We start from the raw sequence: 16076 nt of genomic DNA on the forward strand, positions 1-16076 counted from the left end.
GGGGACACAGAGAGGGGGGGCGGGGTCAGGGCCCGGCCTCGGACACGCCCCCTCCCCCACAAACCCCGCCCACCTCGGGGCTGGGGGGACTCGGGGGGAGGGTCTCAAAAAACCCGATTTTGGGGCTTTTTGGGGGATTTTTGGATTTTTTCGGACCCCTCCCTCCCAATTTTGGGTTTTTTTTGGGGTTTTTTTGGGGTTTTTTTTGGGACTTTTTGAGACCCTCCCTCCCAAATTTGGGGTTTTTTTGGAGTTTTTTGAGGATTTTTTGAGCCCTTTCCTCCCAATTTTGGGGGTATTTTGATTTTTTTTTTATTTTTTGAGACCCTCCCTCCCAATTTTTGGATTTTTTTGGAGTTTTTCAGACCCTCCCTCCCAAATTTGGGTTTTTTTGGGGGTTTTTTTCGGACCCTCCGTCCCAATTTTGGGGATTTTTGGGAGATTTTTTGAGAACCTCCCTTCTCAATTTTGGTTTTATTTGAGTTTTTTTGGGATTTTTTCAGACCCTCCCTCCCAATTTTGGGGTTTTTTTTTGGGTTTTTTTTTGATTTTTTTGAGACCCTCCCTCCCAAATTTTTTTTTTTTTAATTTTTTTTTTAATTTTTTGAGACCCTCAATCCCCATTTGGGGTTTTTTTCGGGTTTTTTTGTGACCTTCCCTCCCAATTTTGGGATTTTCGGAGTTTTTATTTTGGTTTTTGGGGTTTTTTTGAGACCTTTCCTCCCAAATTTTGGTGTTTTTTGGGTTTTTTTCAGGTTTTTTTGAGACCCTCCCTCCCAATTTTGGGTTTTTTTTTGGATTTTTGGGGGGTTTTTTTAGACCTTTCCTCCCAAATTTTGGGTTTTTTGGGTTTTTTGAGACCCCCCCCGGGTATTCCTGCCCCCCCCAATCATTTCCCCATCCCCCCCTCCCCCAACAGCCCCTCAATTTTTTGGGTTATTTTGGGTTTTTTGGGATATTTTGGGGGATATTTTGGGGCATTTTGGATTTTTTTGGGGGATTTCAGGCATTTTTGGGTTATTTTGGGTTTTTTTGGGATATTTTGAGGGATATTTTGGGGCATTTTGGGTTTTTTTGGGGGATTTCAGGCATTTTTTGGGTTATTTTGGGTTATTTGAGATGGTTTTGGGGATATTTTGGGGTATTTTGGGGGGATTTCAGGCATTTTTGGGTTATTTTGGGTTTTTTGGGATATTTTGAGGGATATTTTGGGGCATTTTGGATTTTTTGGGGGATTTCAGGCATTTTTTGGGTTATTTTGGGGTTTTTTGGGATATTTTGGGGCATTTTTGGGGTGGTTTTTTGGGGGATTTCAGGCATTTTTGGGTTATTTTGGGTTATTTGAGATGGTTTTGGGGATATTTTGGGGCATTTTGGGTTTTTTGGGGGATTTCAGGCATTTTTGGGTTATTTTGGGTTATTTGAGATGGTTTTGGGGATATTTTGGGGCATTTTGGGTTTTTTGGGGAATTTCAGGCATTTTTGGGTTATTTTGGGTTATTTGAGATGGTTTTGGGGATATTTTGGGGTATTTTGGGGGGATTTCAGGCATTTTTGGGTTATTTTGGGTTTTTTTGGGATATTTTGAGAGATATTTTGGGGCATTTTGGATTTTTTGGGGGATTTCAGGCATTTTTGGGTTATTTTGGGTTTTTTGAGATGGTTTTGGGGATATTTTGGGGCATTTTGGGTTTTTTGGGGGGGATTTCAGGCATTTTTGGGTTATTTTGGGTTATTTGAGGGGGTTTTGGGGGGATTTTTTTGGCTTATCTTATTATTTTTATTATTTCAGATATTTTGGGGGATATTTTTGGGGTTTGGGGATTTTTTGAGCTTATTTTGGGGGGATTTCAGGTATTTTTGGGGTTATTTTCGGGATGTTCGTGGGTATTTGAGGCATTTGGGGGGATTTTTTTTGGCTTATTTTGGGTTGAGAGATTTTTTGGGGCTATTTTAGGGTTTTGGGGGCATTTGAGGATTTTTTTGGGGTGATTTTGGGGTATTTAGGGGTTTTTTGTTACTTTGGGGCTATTTTGAGGCATTTTGAGGGATTTTTTTCGTTATTTAAAATGTTTTTGGCGACACTTTTGGGCTATTTTAGGGTTTTGGGGATATTTGAGGAGATTTTTTTGGTGATTTTGGGGTATTTGGGGTTTTTTTGTTACTTTGGGGCTATTTTGAGGCATTTTGGGGGATTTTTTTCGTTATTTGAAACGTTTTTGGCGACACTTTTGGGCTATTTTAGGGTTTTGGGGATATTTGAGGAGTTTTTTTGGGTGATTTTGGGGTATTTAGGGGTTTTTTTGTTACTTTGGGGTATTTGAGAGTATTTTGGGGGACGTTTTGGAGTATTTTGGGGTGGCTGAGGGTATCTGGGGGTTGATTTGAGGCTCTTTGAGGTTTCCGGTGACTATTTCAGGGTATTTCGGGGGCTGATTTTGGTGATTTTGGGGGTTTTTAGAGATTTTGGGGCTATCTGAACTATTCCTGGAGGAGTTTTTTTTGTACTTTAGGGCATTTTGGGGATATTCGAGGATTCTGGGGAGGATTTTGGGGGCGTTTCGGGCGGTTTTGGATGTTTCAGGGGGGGTTTGGGGCAGTTTTGCGCCGCTTTTGGCACTTCAGGGGCGTTTTGGGGCGTGGTTGGGTGTTGCAGGTGTATTTTGGGGTGTTCCAGGGGTTGTTGCAGGGGCTTTGGGGCGGGTTTGTGGCTTTTGGGGTGGCTCAGGGCTCTTTTGGGGGGATTTTTTTGCCATTCCGGGGTTTGTTTGGGGTGTTTTTTCATGTTCCAGAGGGATTTTTTTAATGTTTTACGGGTGTTTCGGGGCAGCTTTGGGTGTTTTGGGGATGTTTCAGGGGCATTTTGGGACGTTTCAGGGGCATTTTGGGGTGTTTTCTGATGCTCCAGGGGTATTTTGGGATGTTTCAGGGGTATTTTTGGCTGTTTCTGGGTGTTTTTGGCTGTTTCAGGGTGTTTTTGGCTGCTTTGGGGTGTTTTTGGGCTGTTTTTGGCTGTTTCAGGGTGGTTTTGGGGTGGTTTTGGCCATTTCAGGGTATTTTTGGCTGTTTCAGGTTATTTTGGGCTGTTTTGGGCTGTTTCAGGGTGTTTTTGGGCTGTTTTTGGGGTGGTTTTGGGCCATTTCAGGGTGGTTTTGGCTGTTTCAGGGTGTTTTGGGGACGTTTCTGGCCGTTTCAGGGTGTTTTTGGGCTGTTTCAGGGTGTTTTTGGGGTGTTTTTGGGCTGTTTCAGGGTGTTTTTGGCTGTTTCAGTGTGTTTTGGGCTGTTTCAGGGTGTTTTGGGGGGGTTTTGGGCTGTTTCAGGGTGTTTTTGGGGTGTTTTGGGCTGTTTCAGGGTGTTTTGGGCTGTTTCAGGGTGTTTTTGTCCGTTTCAGGGTATTTTTGGGCCATTTCAGGGTATTTTTGGGCTGTTTCAGGGTGTTTTTGGCCGTTTAAGGGTGTTTTTGGGCTGTTTTTGGCTGTTTCGGGGTGTTTTTGGCTGTTTCGGGGTGTTTTTGGCTGTTTCAGAGTGTTTTTGGGCTGGTTTTGGGGTGGTTTTGGCCATTTCAGGGTGTTTTTGGGCTTTTTCAGGGTATTTTTGGGCCGTTTCAGGGTGTTTTTGGCCGTTTCAGGGTGTTTTGGGCTGTTTCAGGGTGTTTTTGTCCGTTTCAGGGTATTTTTGGGCCGTTTCAGGGTATTTTTGGGCTGTTTCAGGGTGTTTTGGGCTGTTTCAGGGTGTTTTTGGCCGTTTCAGGGTATTTTTGGGCTGTTTCAGGGTGTTTTTGGCCGTTTCAGGGTGTTTTTGGCTGTTTCAGGGTATTTTTGGGCCGTTTCAGGGTGTTTTGGGCTGTTTCAGGGTGGTTTATGCTGTTTCAGGGTGTTTTTGGGGTGTTTTGGGCTGTTTCAGGGTGTTTTTGGGCTGTTTTTGGGGTGTTTTTGGGCTGTTTCAGGGTGTTTTTGGGGTGGTTTTGGCCGTTTCAGGGTGTTTTTGGCCGTTTCAGGGTGTTTTTGGCTGTTTCAGGTTATTTTGGGCTGTTTCAGGGTATTTTTGGGGTGGTTTTGGCCGTTTCAGGGTGTTTTTGGCCGTTTCAGGGTGGTTTATGCTGTTTCAGGGTGTTTTTGGGCTGTTTTTGGGGTGTTTTGGGCCGTTTCAGGGTGGTTTTGGGCTGTTTCAGGGTGTTTTGGGCTGTTTCAGGGTGTTTTTGGCCGTTTCAGGGTGTTTTTGGGCTGGTTTTGGGCCGTTTTTGGCCGTTTCAAGGTGTTTCGGGGCGTTTTTGGTACCTCGGGGTAGACGCCGATCAGGCTCTGGGCCTTGGTGTAAAACTCCTCCTTGAGGGAGATGACGATGGCCTGGAAGTTGGCGGCCGACTGCTCCTTGATGTAGTTGGCCACCTGGGGACCCCAAAAAACGGGATTGGCACCCCAAAAAATGGGGGTGGGCATCCCAAAAATGGGTCTGGCACCCCAAAAAATGGGGTGGGCATCCCAAAAATGGGTCTGGCACCCCAAAAAATGGGGTGGGCATCCCAAAAATGGGTCTGGCACCCCAAAAAATGGGGTGAGGAGCCCCAAAAATGGACTTGGCACCCCCAAAAAAACTGACCTGGCGCCCCAAAAAATGGACTTGGTGCCCCAAAAACCGGCTGGGCACCCCAAAAATGGACCGGGCACCCCAAAAATGGACCTGGCACCCCAAAAATGGACTTGGCACCCCCAAAAACCGGCTGGGCACCCCAAAAATGGACTTGGCATCCCGAAAAATGGTTTTGGCACCCCAAAAACGGGTTTGGCACCCCAGAAATGGGGTGGAGAACCCCAAAATCGGGGTGTTGGGGGGTGAAATGGGGCTGGGGGAGGTTGGGGTGACACCCCCAGACCCCCAAACCATCCAAGGGTCACCCCAAACTTGGGAGGAGCCCCCCAAAAAGGGGAGGGTGCCCCAAAAATGCATATGGGACCCCAAAATTTGGTGTGGGACCCCCAAAATTGGGGCGAGAAACCCCAAAATTGGGGTGGAGAACCCCAAAATTCGGGGCTGGGGGAGGTTGGGGTGACACCCCCAGACCCCCAAACCATCCCGGGGTCCCCCAAAACCGGGAGGAGCCCCAAAAATGGGTTTGGGACCCCAAAAATGCATATGGGACCCCAAAAACTGGATGTGGGACCCCCAAAATGGGGCGAGAAATCCCAAAATTGGGGCGAGAAACCCCCAAAACTGGGGTGAGAAACCCCAAAATTTGGGGTGTTGGGGGTGAAATGGGGCTGGGGGAGGTTGGGGTGACACCCCCAGACCCCCAAATCACACAGGGGTCCCCCCAAAGCGGGAGGAGCCCCCCGAAATGGGTTTGGGACCCCAAAAACTGGATGTGGGACCCCCAAAATGGGGTGGGAAACCCCAAAAATTGGGGTGAGAAACCCCAAAATTTGGGGTGTTGGGGGTGAAATGGGGCTGGGGGAGGTTGGGGTGACACCCCCAGACCCCCCAAACCGTCCCGGGGTCCCCCCAAAGCGGGAGGAGCCCCCCGAGGTCTCACCTTGCCGATGTTGGTGTTGTCCAGGGCGGCGTCGATCTCGTCCAGCACGAAGAACGGCGCCGGTTTGTAACTGGGGGGGCGAACTGGGCTGAGACCCCCGAACTGGGGCGGCCCCGCCCCCACCCGGGGGGGTTTTTGGGGGGGTTTGGGGGGATTTGGGGATTTTTTGGGATTTCCCATGGGGGGGTATTGGATTTTGGGGGATTTTCTGAGGGTTTTTGGGGGGTTTTTTGGGGGGATTTGGGGGTTTTGGGGGAATTTGGGGGTTTTTTGGGGGTTTTTTGGGGGATTTGGGGGTTTTTTTGGGATTTTTGGGATTTCCCATGGGGGATTTTAGGATTTGGGGGGATTTTTTGAGGGTTTTTGGGGGTTTTTTTTGAGGTTTTTGGGTTTTTTGGGGGGGAATTTTGGGGTTTTTTGAGGATTTTGGGGTTTTTTGGGATTTTTGGGATTTCCCATGGGGGGTTTCAGGATTTTGGGGGATTTTTTGGGGGGGATTTGGGGAGTTTTATTGGGGATTTTTGGGGGTTTTCTGGGGATTTGGGGATTTTTTGGGGGTTTTTTGGGGGATTTGGGGGGTTTTTTTGGGGATTTTTGGGATTTCCCATGGGGGGTTTTAGGATTTGGGGGGATTTTTTGAGGGTTTTTGGGGGTTTTTTTTGAGGTTTTTGGGTTTTTTGGGGGGAATTTTTGGGGTTTTTTGGGGGATTTTGGGGTTTTTCTGGGGATTTTGGGATTTTTTGGGGATTTTTGGGATTTCCCATGGGGGGTTTTGGATTTTGGGGGATTTTCTGAGGGTTTTTGGGGGGTTTTTTGGGGGGATTTGGGGAGTTTTATTGGGGATTTTGGGGGTTTTTCTGGGGATTTGGGGATTTTTTGGGGGTTTTTTGGGGGATTTGGGGGGTTTTTTTGGGGATTTTTGGGATTTCCCATGGGGGGTTTTAGGATTTTGGGGGATTTTTTGGGGGGGATTTGGGGAGTTTTATTGGGGATTTTTGGAGTTTTTCTGGGGATTTGGGGATTTTTTGGGGGTTTTTTGGGGGATTTGGGGGGTTTTTTTAGGATTTTAGGGATTTCCCATGGGGGGTTTTAGGATTTTGGGGGATTTTTTTGAGGTTTTTGGGGTTTTTTGGGGGGGATTTTGGGGGTTTTTTGGGGGATTTTGGGATTTTTTTGGGATTTTGGGGATTTCCCATGGGAGGGTTTAGGATTTTGGGGTTTTTTTGAGGTTTTTAGAGTTTTTTGGGGGATTTTTGGGGGCTTTTATTGGGAATTCTGGGATTTTTTTGGGATTTTTGGGATTTCCCATGGGGGGTTTTAGGATTTGGGGGGATTTTTTGAGGTTTTTTGGGGGGGATTTTTGGGGTTTTTTGGGGTTTTTTTGGGGATTTTTGGGATTTCCCATGGGGGGTTTTGAGATTTTGGGGGATGTTTTGAAGGTTTTTGGGGGGTTTTTTTTGAGGTTTTTGGGTTTTTTGGGGGGAATTTTGGGGGTTTTTTGGGGGATTTTGGGTTTTTTGGGGGGTTTTTTGGGATTTCCCATGGGGGTGTTGGATTTTGGGGGATTTTTTAGAGGTTTTTAGAGTTTTTTGGGGGGATTTTTTGGGTTTTATTGGGGATTTTGGGATTTTTTTGGGGATTTTTGGGATTTCCCATGGGGGGGGGTTTTGGATTTTGGGGATTTTTTGAGGTTTTTAGAGTTTTTTGGGGGGATTTTGGGGGTTTTTTTTGGGATTTGGGAATTTTGGGGTTTTTTGGGGGTTTTTTGGGATTTCCCATGGGGGGTTTTAGGATTTTGGGGGATTTTTTGAGGTTTTTAGAGGTTTTGGGGGGATTTGGGGGTTTTTTGGGGGATTTTGGGATTTTTTGGGGGTTTTTTGGGGGATTTGGGGGGTTTTTTTTGGGGTTTTTTGGGATTTCCCATGGGGGGTTTTGGATTTTGGGGATTTTTTGAGGTTTTTAGAGTTTTTTGGGGGAATTTTGGGGGGTTTTTTTGGGATTTGGTTATTTTGGGAATTTTTGGGGGGATTTTTGGGATTTCCCATGGGGGGGTTTTAGGATTTTGGGGGATTTTTTGAGGTTTTTTGGGGGATTTTTGAGGGTTTTTAGGGGGGTTTTGGGGGTTTTTCTAGGGATTTTGGGATTTTTTTGGGATTTCCCATGGGGGGGTTTTAGGATTTGGGGGGATTTTTTGAGGTTTTTTGGGGGGGATTTTTGGGGTTTTTTGGGGTTTTTTTTGGGGATTTTTGGGATTTCCCATGGGGGGTTTTGAGATTTTGGGGGATGTTTTGAAGGTTTTTGGGGGGTTTTTTTGAGGTTTTTGGGCTTTTTGGGGGGAATTTTGGGGGTTTTTTGGGGGATTTTGGGATTTTTTGGGGGTTTTTTTGGGATTTCCCATGGGGGGTTTTAGGATTTGGGGGGATTTTTTGAGGTTTCTGGGGTTTTTTGGGGGGGATTTCGGGGGTTTTTTGGGGGATCTTGGGATTTTTTGGGATTTTTGGGATTTCCCATGGGGGGTTTTAGGATTTTGGGGGATTTTTGGGGGGGGATTTGGGGAGTTTTATTGGGGATTTTTGGGGTTTTTCTGGGGATTTGGGGATTTTTTGGGGGTTTTTTGGGGGATTTTGGGTTTTTTGGGGGGTTTTTTGGGATTTCCCATGGGGGTTTTGGATTTTGGGGGTTTTTTTGAGGTTTTTAGAGTTTTTTGGGGGATTTTTGGGGGCTTTTATTGGGAATTCTGGGATTTTTTTGGGATTTTTGGGATTTCCCATGGGGGGTTTTAGGATTTGGGGGGATTTTTTGAGGGTTTTTGGGGGTTTTTTTTGAGGTTTTTGGGTTTTTTGGGGGGAATTTTGGGGGTTTTTTGGGGGATTTTGGGTTTTTTGGGGGGTTTTTTGGGGATTTCCCATGGGGGGTTTTGGATTTTGGGGGATTTTTTGAAGGTTTTTGGGGGGATTTTTGAGGGTTTTGGGTTTTTAGGGGGGTTTTGGGGGTTTTTCTAGGGATTTTGGGATTTTTTGGGATTCCCCATGGGGGGTTTTAGGATTTGGGGGGATTTTTTGAGGTTTTTTGGGGGGGATTTTTGGGGTTTTTGGGGGTTTTTTTGGGGATTTTTGGGATTTCCCATGGGGGGTTTTGAGATTTTGGGGGATGTTTTGAAGGTTTTGGGGGGGTTTTTTTGAGGTTTTTGGGCTTTTTTGGGGGGATTTTTTAGGTTTTTTTGGGATTTTTTGGGATTTCCCATGGGGGGTTTTGGATTTTGGGGTTTTTTTGAGGGTTTTTGGGGGGATTTTTGGGGGGATTTGGGGAGTTTTATTGGGGATTTTTGGGGTTTTTCTGGGGATTTTGGGATTTTTTGGGGGTTTTTTGGGGGATTTTGGGATTTTTTTGGAATTTTGGGGATTTCCCATGGGAGGGTTTAGGATTTTGGGGGGTTTTTTGAGATTTTGAGGGGTTTTTGGGGTTTTTGGGGGTTTTTTTTCTGATTTCCCATGGGGGGTTTTGGATTTTGGGGGTTTTTTGAGGTTTTTAGAGTTTTTGGGGGGACTTGGGGAGTTTTATTGGGGATTCTTGGGGGTTTTTTTTGGGATTTTGGGATTTTTTGGGGTTTTTTTTGGGATTTCCCATGGGGGGTTTTAGGATTTGGGGTTTTTTTTTAGGTTTTTAGAGTTTTGGGGGGGATTTTGAGTTTTTTGGGGATTTCCCCTGGGGATTTTGGGGTTTTCTTGGGGTCCCTGTGGGGTTTTAGGGTCCCTTAGGGGATTTTGGGGTCCCTGTTGTGTTTTTTGGGTCCCCCCAGGTGTTTTTTGGGGTCCCCCAGGTATTTTTGGGTCCCCCCAGGTGTTTTTTGGGGTCCCCCAGGTGTTTTTGGGTCCCCCAGGTGTTTTTTTGGGTCCCCCAGGTGTTTTTGGGTCCCCCAGGTGTTTTTGGGTCCCCCAGGTGTTTTTGGGGTCCCCCCAGGTGTTTTTTGGGTCCCTGTGATGTTTTTTGTTTCCCCCCAGGTGTTTTTGGGGTCCCCCCAGGTGTTTTTGGGTCCCCCCAGGTGATTTTTGGTCCCCCAGGTGTTTTTTGGGTCCCTGTGATATTTTTTGTTTCCCCCAGGTGATTTTTGGGTCCCCCAGGTGTTTTTGGGTCCCCCAGGTGTTTTTTTGGGTCCCCCAGGTGTTTTAGGGTCCCCCAGGTGTTCTGGGTCCCCCCAGGTGTTTTTTGGGTCCCCCCAGTTGTTTTTTGTTTCCCCCAGATGTTTTTGGTCCCCCCAGGTATTTTTGGGTCCCCCCAGGTGTTTTTGGGTCCCCCAGGTGTTTCTGGGTCCCCTCAGGTGTTTTCTGGGTCCCACCTGTGGATGGCGAAGAGCAGGGCGAGCGCGGCCACGGTTTTCTCGCCGCCGGACAGGTTGTCCATGGGGCGGAAACGTTTCCCGGGGGCGACGCAATTGTAATTGATCCCGTCCAGGTACGGCTCCTCGGGGTTCTCGGGGCCCAGGAACGCCTGCGGGGACATGGGGGACACAGGTGACACACGGGTGACACACAGGTGACACACAGGTGACACACAGGGGACACACAGGTGACACAGGTGACACACGGGTGACACACAGGTGACACACAGGTGACACACAGGTGACACACAGGGGACACACAGGTGACACACAGGGGACACACAGGTGACATTGGGGACACACAGGGGACACAGGGGACACACGGGTGACACACAGGTGACACACAGGGGACACACAGGTGACATTGGGGACACACAGGTGACACTGGGGACACAAGGGGGGCTCCTCAGGGTTCTCGGAGCTCAGGAATGCCAGCCCCACACAGGTGTGTGACCCCACACAGGTGTGTGACCCTACACAGGTGTGTGACCCCATACAGGTGTGTGTGACCCTGCACAGGTGTGTGACCCCACACAGGTGTGTGTGACCCTGCACAGGTGTGTGACCCCGCACAGGTGTGTGACCCCGCACAGGTGTGTGACCCCACACAGGTGTGTGACCCCACACAGGTGTGTGTGACCCCGCACAGGTGTGTGACCCCGCACAGGTGTGTGACCCCACACAGGTGTGTGTGACCCTACACAGGTGTGTGTGACCCTACACAGGTGTGTGACCCCATACAGGTGTGTGACCCCGCACAGGTGTGTGACCCTACACAGGTGTGTGTGACCCCCATACAGGTGTGTGTGACCCCGCACAGGTGTGTGTGACCCCGCACAGGTGTGTGTGACCCTATACAGGTGTGTCACTCACCCAGGTGTGCCGTACCTGCCCAGGTGTGCCGTACGTGCCCAGGTGTGTGCCGTACGTGCCCAGGTGTGCCGTACGTGCCCAGGTGTGCCGTACGTGCCCAGGTGTGCCGTACGTGCCCAGGTGTGTGCCATACCTATCTAGGTGTGTCATTACCTGCCCAGGTGTGCCGTACGTGCCCAGGTGTGCCGTACCTGCCCAGGTGTGCCGTACGTGCCCAGGTGTGTGCCATACCTATCTAGGTGTGTCATTACCTGCCCAGGTGTGCCGTACGTGCCCAGGTGTGCCGTACGTGCCCAGGTGTGCCGTACCTGCCCAGGTGTGCCGTACCTGCCCAGGTGTGTGCCATACCTATCTAGGTGTGCCGTACCTGCCCAGGTGTGTGCCATACCTATCTAGGTGTGCCGTACCTGCCCAGGTGTGCCGTACCTGCCCAGGTGTGTGCCATACCTATCTAGGTGTGTCATTACCTGCCCAGGTGTGCCGTACCTGCCCAGGTGTGTGCCATACCTATCTAGGTGTGCCGTACCTGCCCAGGTGTGTGCCATACCTATCTAGGTGTGCCGTACCTGCCCAGGTGTGCCGTACCTGCCCAGGTGTGTGCCATACCTATCTAGGTGTGTCATTACCTGCCCAGGTGTGCCGTACCTGCGCGCTGCTGTTGCGGCTGAGCGCTTTGTAGATCTCGTCGATGTTGGTGGCCACGGCCTCGAAGCAGGAGTTGAAGCGGTCGAAGCGTTCCTTCTTCATCTGCTCAAACGCCTGCTTGGCCTTCTTGGCGCGCTTGCGCGCCGCCTCGAACTCTGGGGACACCAGCGGGGACGTCGGGGACGCGGCAGACGCCCAGGGGACAGCAGGGGACAGCCACGGGGACATCGGGGACACCCAGGGGACAGCCACGGGACATCGGGGACACCCAGGGGACAGCAGGGGACATCGGGGACACCCAGGGGACAGCAGGGGACAGCCACGGGACATCGGGGACACCCAGGGGACAGCAGGGGACATCGGGGACACCCAGGGGACAGCAGGGGACAGCCACGGGACATCGGGGACACCCAGGGGACAGCAGGGGACAGCCATGGGGACATCGGGGACACCCAGGCGACAGCCATGGGGACATTGGGGACACCCAGGGGACAGGGGACAGCCATGGGGACATCGGGGACACCCAGGGGACAGCAGGGGACAGCCACGGGGACATCGGGGACACCCAGGGGACAGCAGGGGACATCGGGGACACCCAGGGGACAGCAGGGGACAGCCACGGGGACATCAGACAGCCAAGGGACATCGGGGACGTCAGGGGGACACCGGGGTCAGGGGTCAGGACACGCCGGCTCGGCCCTCTCGGCGCACTCGCAGGTGGCCTCGAACTCTGGGGACACATCCGGGGCCGTCGGGGACAGCCACGGGGACGTCACAGACACCCAGGGGACACCGGGGACATCAGGGCCGGCCGAGGGAACACCCGCCCGTCCCCCCCCGGGGTTTTTGGGGTCCCCACCGTGGGGGGGGCACAGGGAGGGGAGGGGTCCGGCCTGGACACCCGCGTGTCCCCAGGGTGTCCCCTCGTGTCCCCAGGGTGTCCCCCCACGTCCCCGCGGTGTCCCCGTGGTGTCCCACCGTCGGAGGTCTCCTGGAACTTGTCCCTGACGCTCTCCAGTTTCTCCATGGCCTTCATGTTGGGCGCGGCGATGCGCTGCAGGACGCTCTGCTGCTCCGTCAGCCGCTGCTGCAGCGCCGACATCTCCTGCCGGATCTCCTCCTCCGCCTGCGCGTCCTGGGGACACACGGGGACACGTGGGGACACGTGGGGACACACGGGGACATCAGGGGACACGTGGGGACACCATGGGGACACAGGACACGGAACACGGGGATATGAGGGGACATGGGGATGTGAGGGGACAGACACAGGACATGAGGGGACACGGGGACACGGAGGGGACACGGGATGTGGGATGTGAGGGGACACGGGGACATGGAGGGGACACGCCCACGGGTGGGGCCCCACAGGGACAGCCCAGGGACAGGGGACATGGGAGGGGCCGGCAGGAAATGGGGGACACGGGCAGTGGGAGGGGCCAGAACGTGGGAGGGGCAGAGTGGGCGGGGCCGATGGCAGGGCGTGGCCAGGGTGAGATGAGGGCGTGGCCAGGTGTGTCCGGGTGTCCAGGTGTGTGTCCAGGTGTGCTGAGGCGTGTCCAGGTGTGTCAGGGGCGTCCAGGTGTGTGTCTGGGTGTCCAGGTGTGTCAGGTGTGTCCAGGTGTGCCGGGTGTGTCCAGGTGTGCTGGGGGCGTGTCCAGGTGCGCTGGGGTGTGCCCAGGTGTGTTGGGGCATGTCCAGGTGTGTGTCCAGGTGCACAGGGCGTGTCCAGGTGTGTGCCCAGGTGCACAGGGTGTGCCCAGGTGAGTGCCCAGGCGTGTGCCCAGGCGAGTGCCCAGGCGTGTGCCCAGGTGTGTGCCCAGGTGTGTGCCCAGGCATGTGCCCAGGTGAGTGCCCAGGTGTGTGCCCAGGTGTGTGCCCAGGCGTGTGCCCAGGTGAGTGCCCAGGCGTGTGCCCAGGTGTGTGCCCAGGCGTGTGCCCAGGCATGTGCCCAGGTGAGTGCCCAGGTGTGTGCCCAGGCGTGTGCCCAGGTGTGTGCCCAGGTGTGTGCCCAGGCATGTGCCCAGGTGAGTGCCCAGGTGTGTGCCCAGGTGAGTGCCCAGGCGTGTGCCCAGGCGTGTGCCCAGGTGAGTGCCCAGGTGTGTGCCCAGGCATGTGCCCAGGTGTGTGCCCAGGTGTGTGCCCAGGCGTGTGCCCAGGTGTGTGCCCAGGTGTGTGCCCAGGCATGTGCCCAGGTGAGTGCCCAGGTGTGTGCCCAGGCGTGTGCCCAGGTGTGTGCCCAGGTGAGTGCCCAGGCGTGTGCCCAGGCGTGTGCCCAGGTGAGTGCCCAGGTGTGTGCCCAGGTGTGTGCCCAGGCATGTGCCCAGGTGTGTGCCCAGGTGTGTGCCCAGGTGAGTGCCCAGGTGTGTGCCCAGGTGTGGGCCCAGGTGTGTGCCCAGGTGAGTGCCCAGGTGTGTGCCCAGGTGTGGGCCCAGGTGAGTGCCCAGGTGTGTGCCCAGGTGTGTGCCCAGGTGAGTGCCCAGGTGAGTGCCCAGGTGTGTGCCCAGGTGTGGGCCCAGGTGTGTGCCCAGGTGAGTGCCCAGGTGTGTGCCCAGGTGTGGGCCCAGGTGAGTGCCCAGGTGAGTGCCCAGGTGTGTGCCCAGGTGTGGGCCCAGGTGAGTGCCCAGGTGTGTGCCCAGGTGTGTGCCCAGGTGAGTGCCCAGGCGTGTGCCCAGGCGTGTGCCCAGGCGTGTGCCCAGGTGTGTGCCCAGGTGTGTGCCCAGGTGAGTGCCCAGGTGTGTGCCCAGGTGTGTGCCCAGGCGCGTGCCCAGGCGTGTGCCCAGGCGAGTGCCCAGGTGTGTGCCCAGGCGAGTGCCCAGGTGTGTGCCCAGGTGTGTGCCCAGGTGTGTGCCCAGGTGTGTGCCCAGACGTGTGCCCAGGCGAGTGCCCAGGTGTGTGCCCAGGTGTGTGCCCAGGTGAGTGCCCAGGTGTGTGCCCAGGTGTGTGCCCAGGTGTGTGCCCAGGTGTGGGCCCAGGTGAGTGCCCAGGTGTGTGCCCAGGTGTGTGCCCAGGTGTGTGCCCAGGCGTGTGCCCAGGCGTGTGCCCAGGTGTGTGCCCAGGTGTGTGCCCAGGTGTGTGCCCAGGTGTGTGCCCAGGCGTGTGCCCAGGCGTGTGCCCAGGTGTGTGCCCAGGTGTGTGCCCAGGTGTGTGCCCAGGCGTGTGCCCAGGCGTGTGCCCAGGCATGTGCCCAGGTGTGTGCCCAGGTGTGTGCCCAGGTGTGTGCCCAGGTGTGTGCCCAGGTGTGTGCCCAGGCGAGTGCCCAGGTGTGTGCCCAGGTGTGTGCCCAGGCGCGTGCCCAGGTGCGCCGGCCCGTCTCACCTTGAGCTCCTCGGGCAGGTCGCTGTAGTCGATCTCGATCAGCGCCTCGCGGGCGTAGAGGCTGGAGCTGCGCTGGGAGCTGCCCCCGGGCTCCTCGCCCGTGCCACCGCCCTGAGGGGACACAGGGGACAGGGCGGGGGTCAGGGGGCACCGGGGCCACGGGGTGACACGGGGTGACACGGGGTGACACGGGGTGACACAGGGTGACACAGGGTGACACAGGGGTGACCCAGGGTGACACGGGGTGACACAGGGTGACACAGGGTGACACAGGGGTGACACAGGGTGACACGGGGTGACACAGGGTGACACAGGGTGACACAGGGGTGACCCAGGGTGACACGGGGTGACACGGGGTGACACGGGGTGACACGGGGTGACACGGGGTGACACAGGGTGACACAGGGGTGACACAGGGTGACACGGGGTGACACAGGGTGACACAGGGTGACCCAGGGGTGACACAGGGGTGACCCAGGGTGACCCAGGGTGACCCAGGGTGACCCAGGGGTGACACAGGGGTGACCCAGGGTGACCCAGGGTGACCCAGGGTGACCCAGGGGTGACACAGGGGTGACCCAGGGTGACCCAGGGTGACACAGGGGTGACACAGGGGTGACCCGGGGTGACACGGGGTGACACAGGGTGACCCAGGGGTGACACAGGGGTGACCCAGGGTGACCCAGGGTGACACAGGGGTGACCCAGGGTGACCCAGGGTGACCCAGGGTGACCCAGGGGTGACACAGGGGTGACCCAGGGTGACCCAGGGTGACACAGGGGTGACACAGGGGTGACCCGGGGTGACACGGGGTGACACAGGGTGACCCAGGGGTGACACAGGGGTGACCCAGGGTGACCCAGGGTGACACAGGGGTGACACAGGGGTGACCCGGGGTGACACGGGGTGACACAGGGGTGACACAGGGGTGACCCAGGGTGACCCAGGGTGACCCAGGGTGACCCAGGGGTGACCCAGGGTGACACGGGTGACCCAGGGTGACCCAGGGTGACCCAGGGGTGACACAGGGTGACTCAGGGGTGACCCAGGGTGACACGGGTGACCCAGGGTGACCCATGGTGACCCAGGGGTGACATCCCCACCTCCTCCTGGCTGATGTCGTCCATGGAGCCGCGCGCCAGCGGCAGGCGGATGTCCTGCATCTTGCAGGCCTGCAGGAGGTTGTGGCGGTCGCTGCGCTTCTGCTCCAGCTTCGTCTCGATGGCCGTCACCTCCTTCTGCAGGTGCGTCATCTCCCTGCGGGACAGCCACGGGACGGCCACGGGGACATCAGCTAGGGGGACAGGGCATGGGGACAGGGCATGGGGACAT

The 16076-nt window shown here is 54.4% G+C and overlaps 1 protein-coding gene across 2 annotated transcripts in view; it reads right to left on the bottom strand.

Annotated features, from left to right (window-relative positions):
- Positions 1 to 1281: 1281 nt before the first annotated feature.
- SMC1A (structural maintenance of chromosomes 1A) overlaps positions 1282 to 16076 on the bottom strand; it is a 40370-nt gene continuing 25575 nt past the window's right edge. Inside the window, exons 19-25 of one of the 2 annotated variants that reach the window (XM_066208935.1) lie at positions 15848 to 16001; positions 14745 to 14855; positions 12405 to 12561; positions 11427 to 11581; positions 9867 to 10018; positions 5531 to 5600; positions 1282 to 4388 (exon numbers count right to left, since the gene is read on the bottom strand). In XM_066208935.1, coding sequence (XP_066065032.1) covers positions 4188 to 4388; positions 5531 to 5600; positions 9867 to 10018; positions 11427 to 11581; positions 12405 to 12561; positions 14745 to 14855; positions 15848 to 16001 — 1000 coding nt within the window. In that variant the 3' untranslated portion in view covers positions 1282 to 4187. Of the gene's footprint in view, positions 4389 to 5530; positions 5601 to 9866; positions 10019 to 11426; positions 11582 to 12082; positions 12157 to 12404; positions 12562 to 14744; positions 14856 to 15847; positions 16002 to 16076 lie in introns of those variants that run through there. The other variant, XM_066208936.1, reaches the window with a different exon arrangement.

Source organism: Chamaea fasciata, unplaced genomic scaffold (genome assembly GCF_029207755.1).
Source record: "Chamaea fasciata isolate MVZ Bird 193981 ecotype frontalis unplaced genomic scaffold, bChaFas1.0.hap1 SCAF_540, whole genome shotgun sequence".
Taxonomy (NCBI): domain Eukaryota; kingdom Metazoa; phylum Chordata; class Aves; order Passeriformes; family Sylviidae; genus Chamaea; species Chamaea fasciata.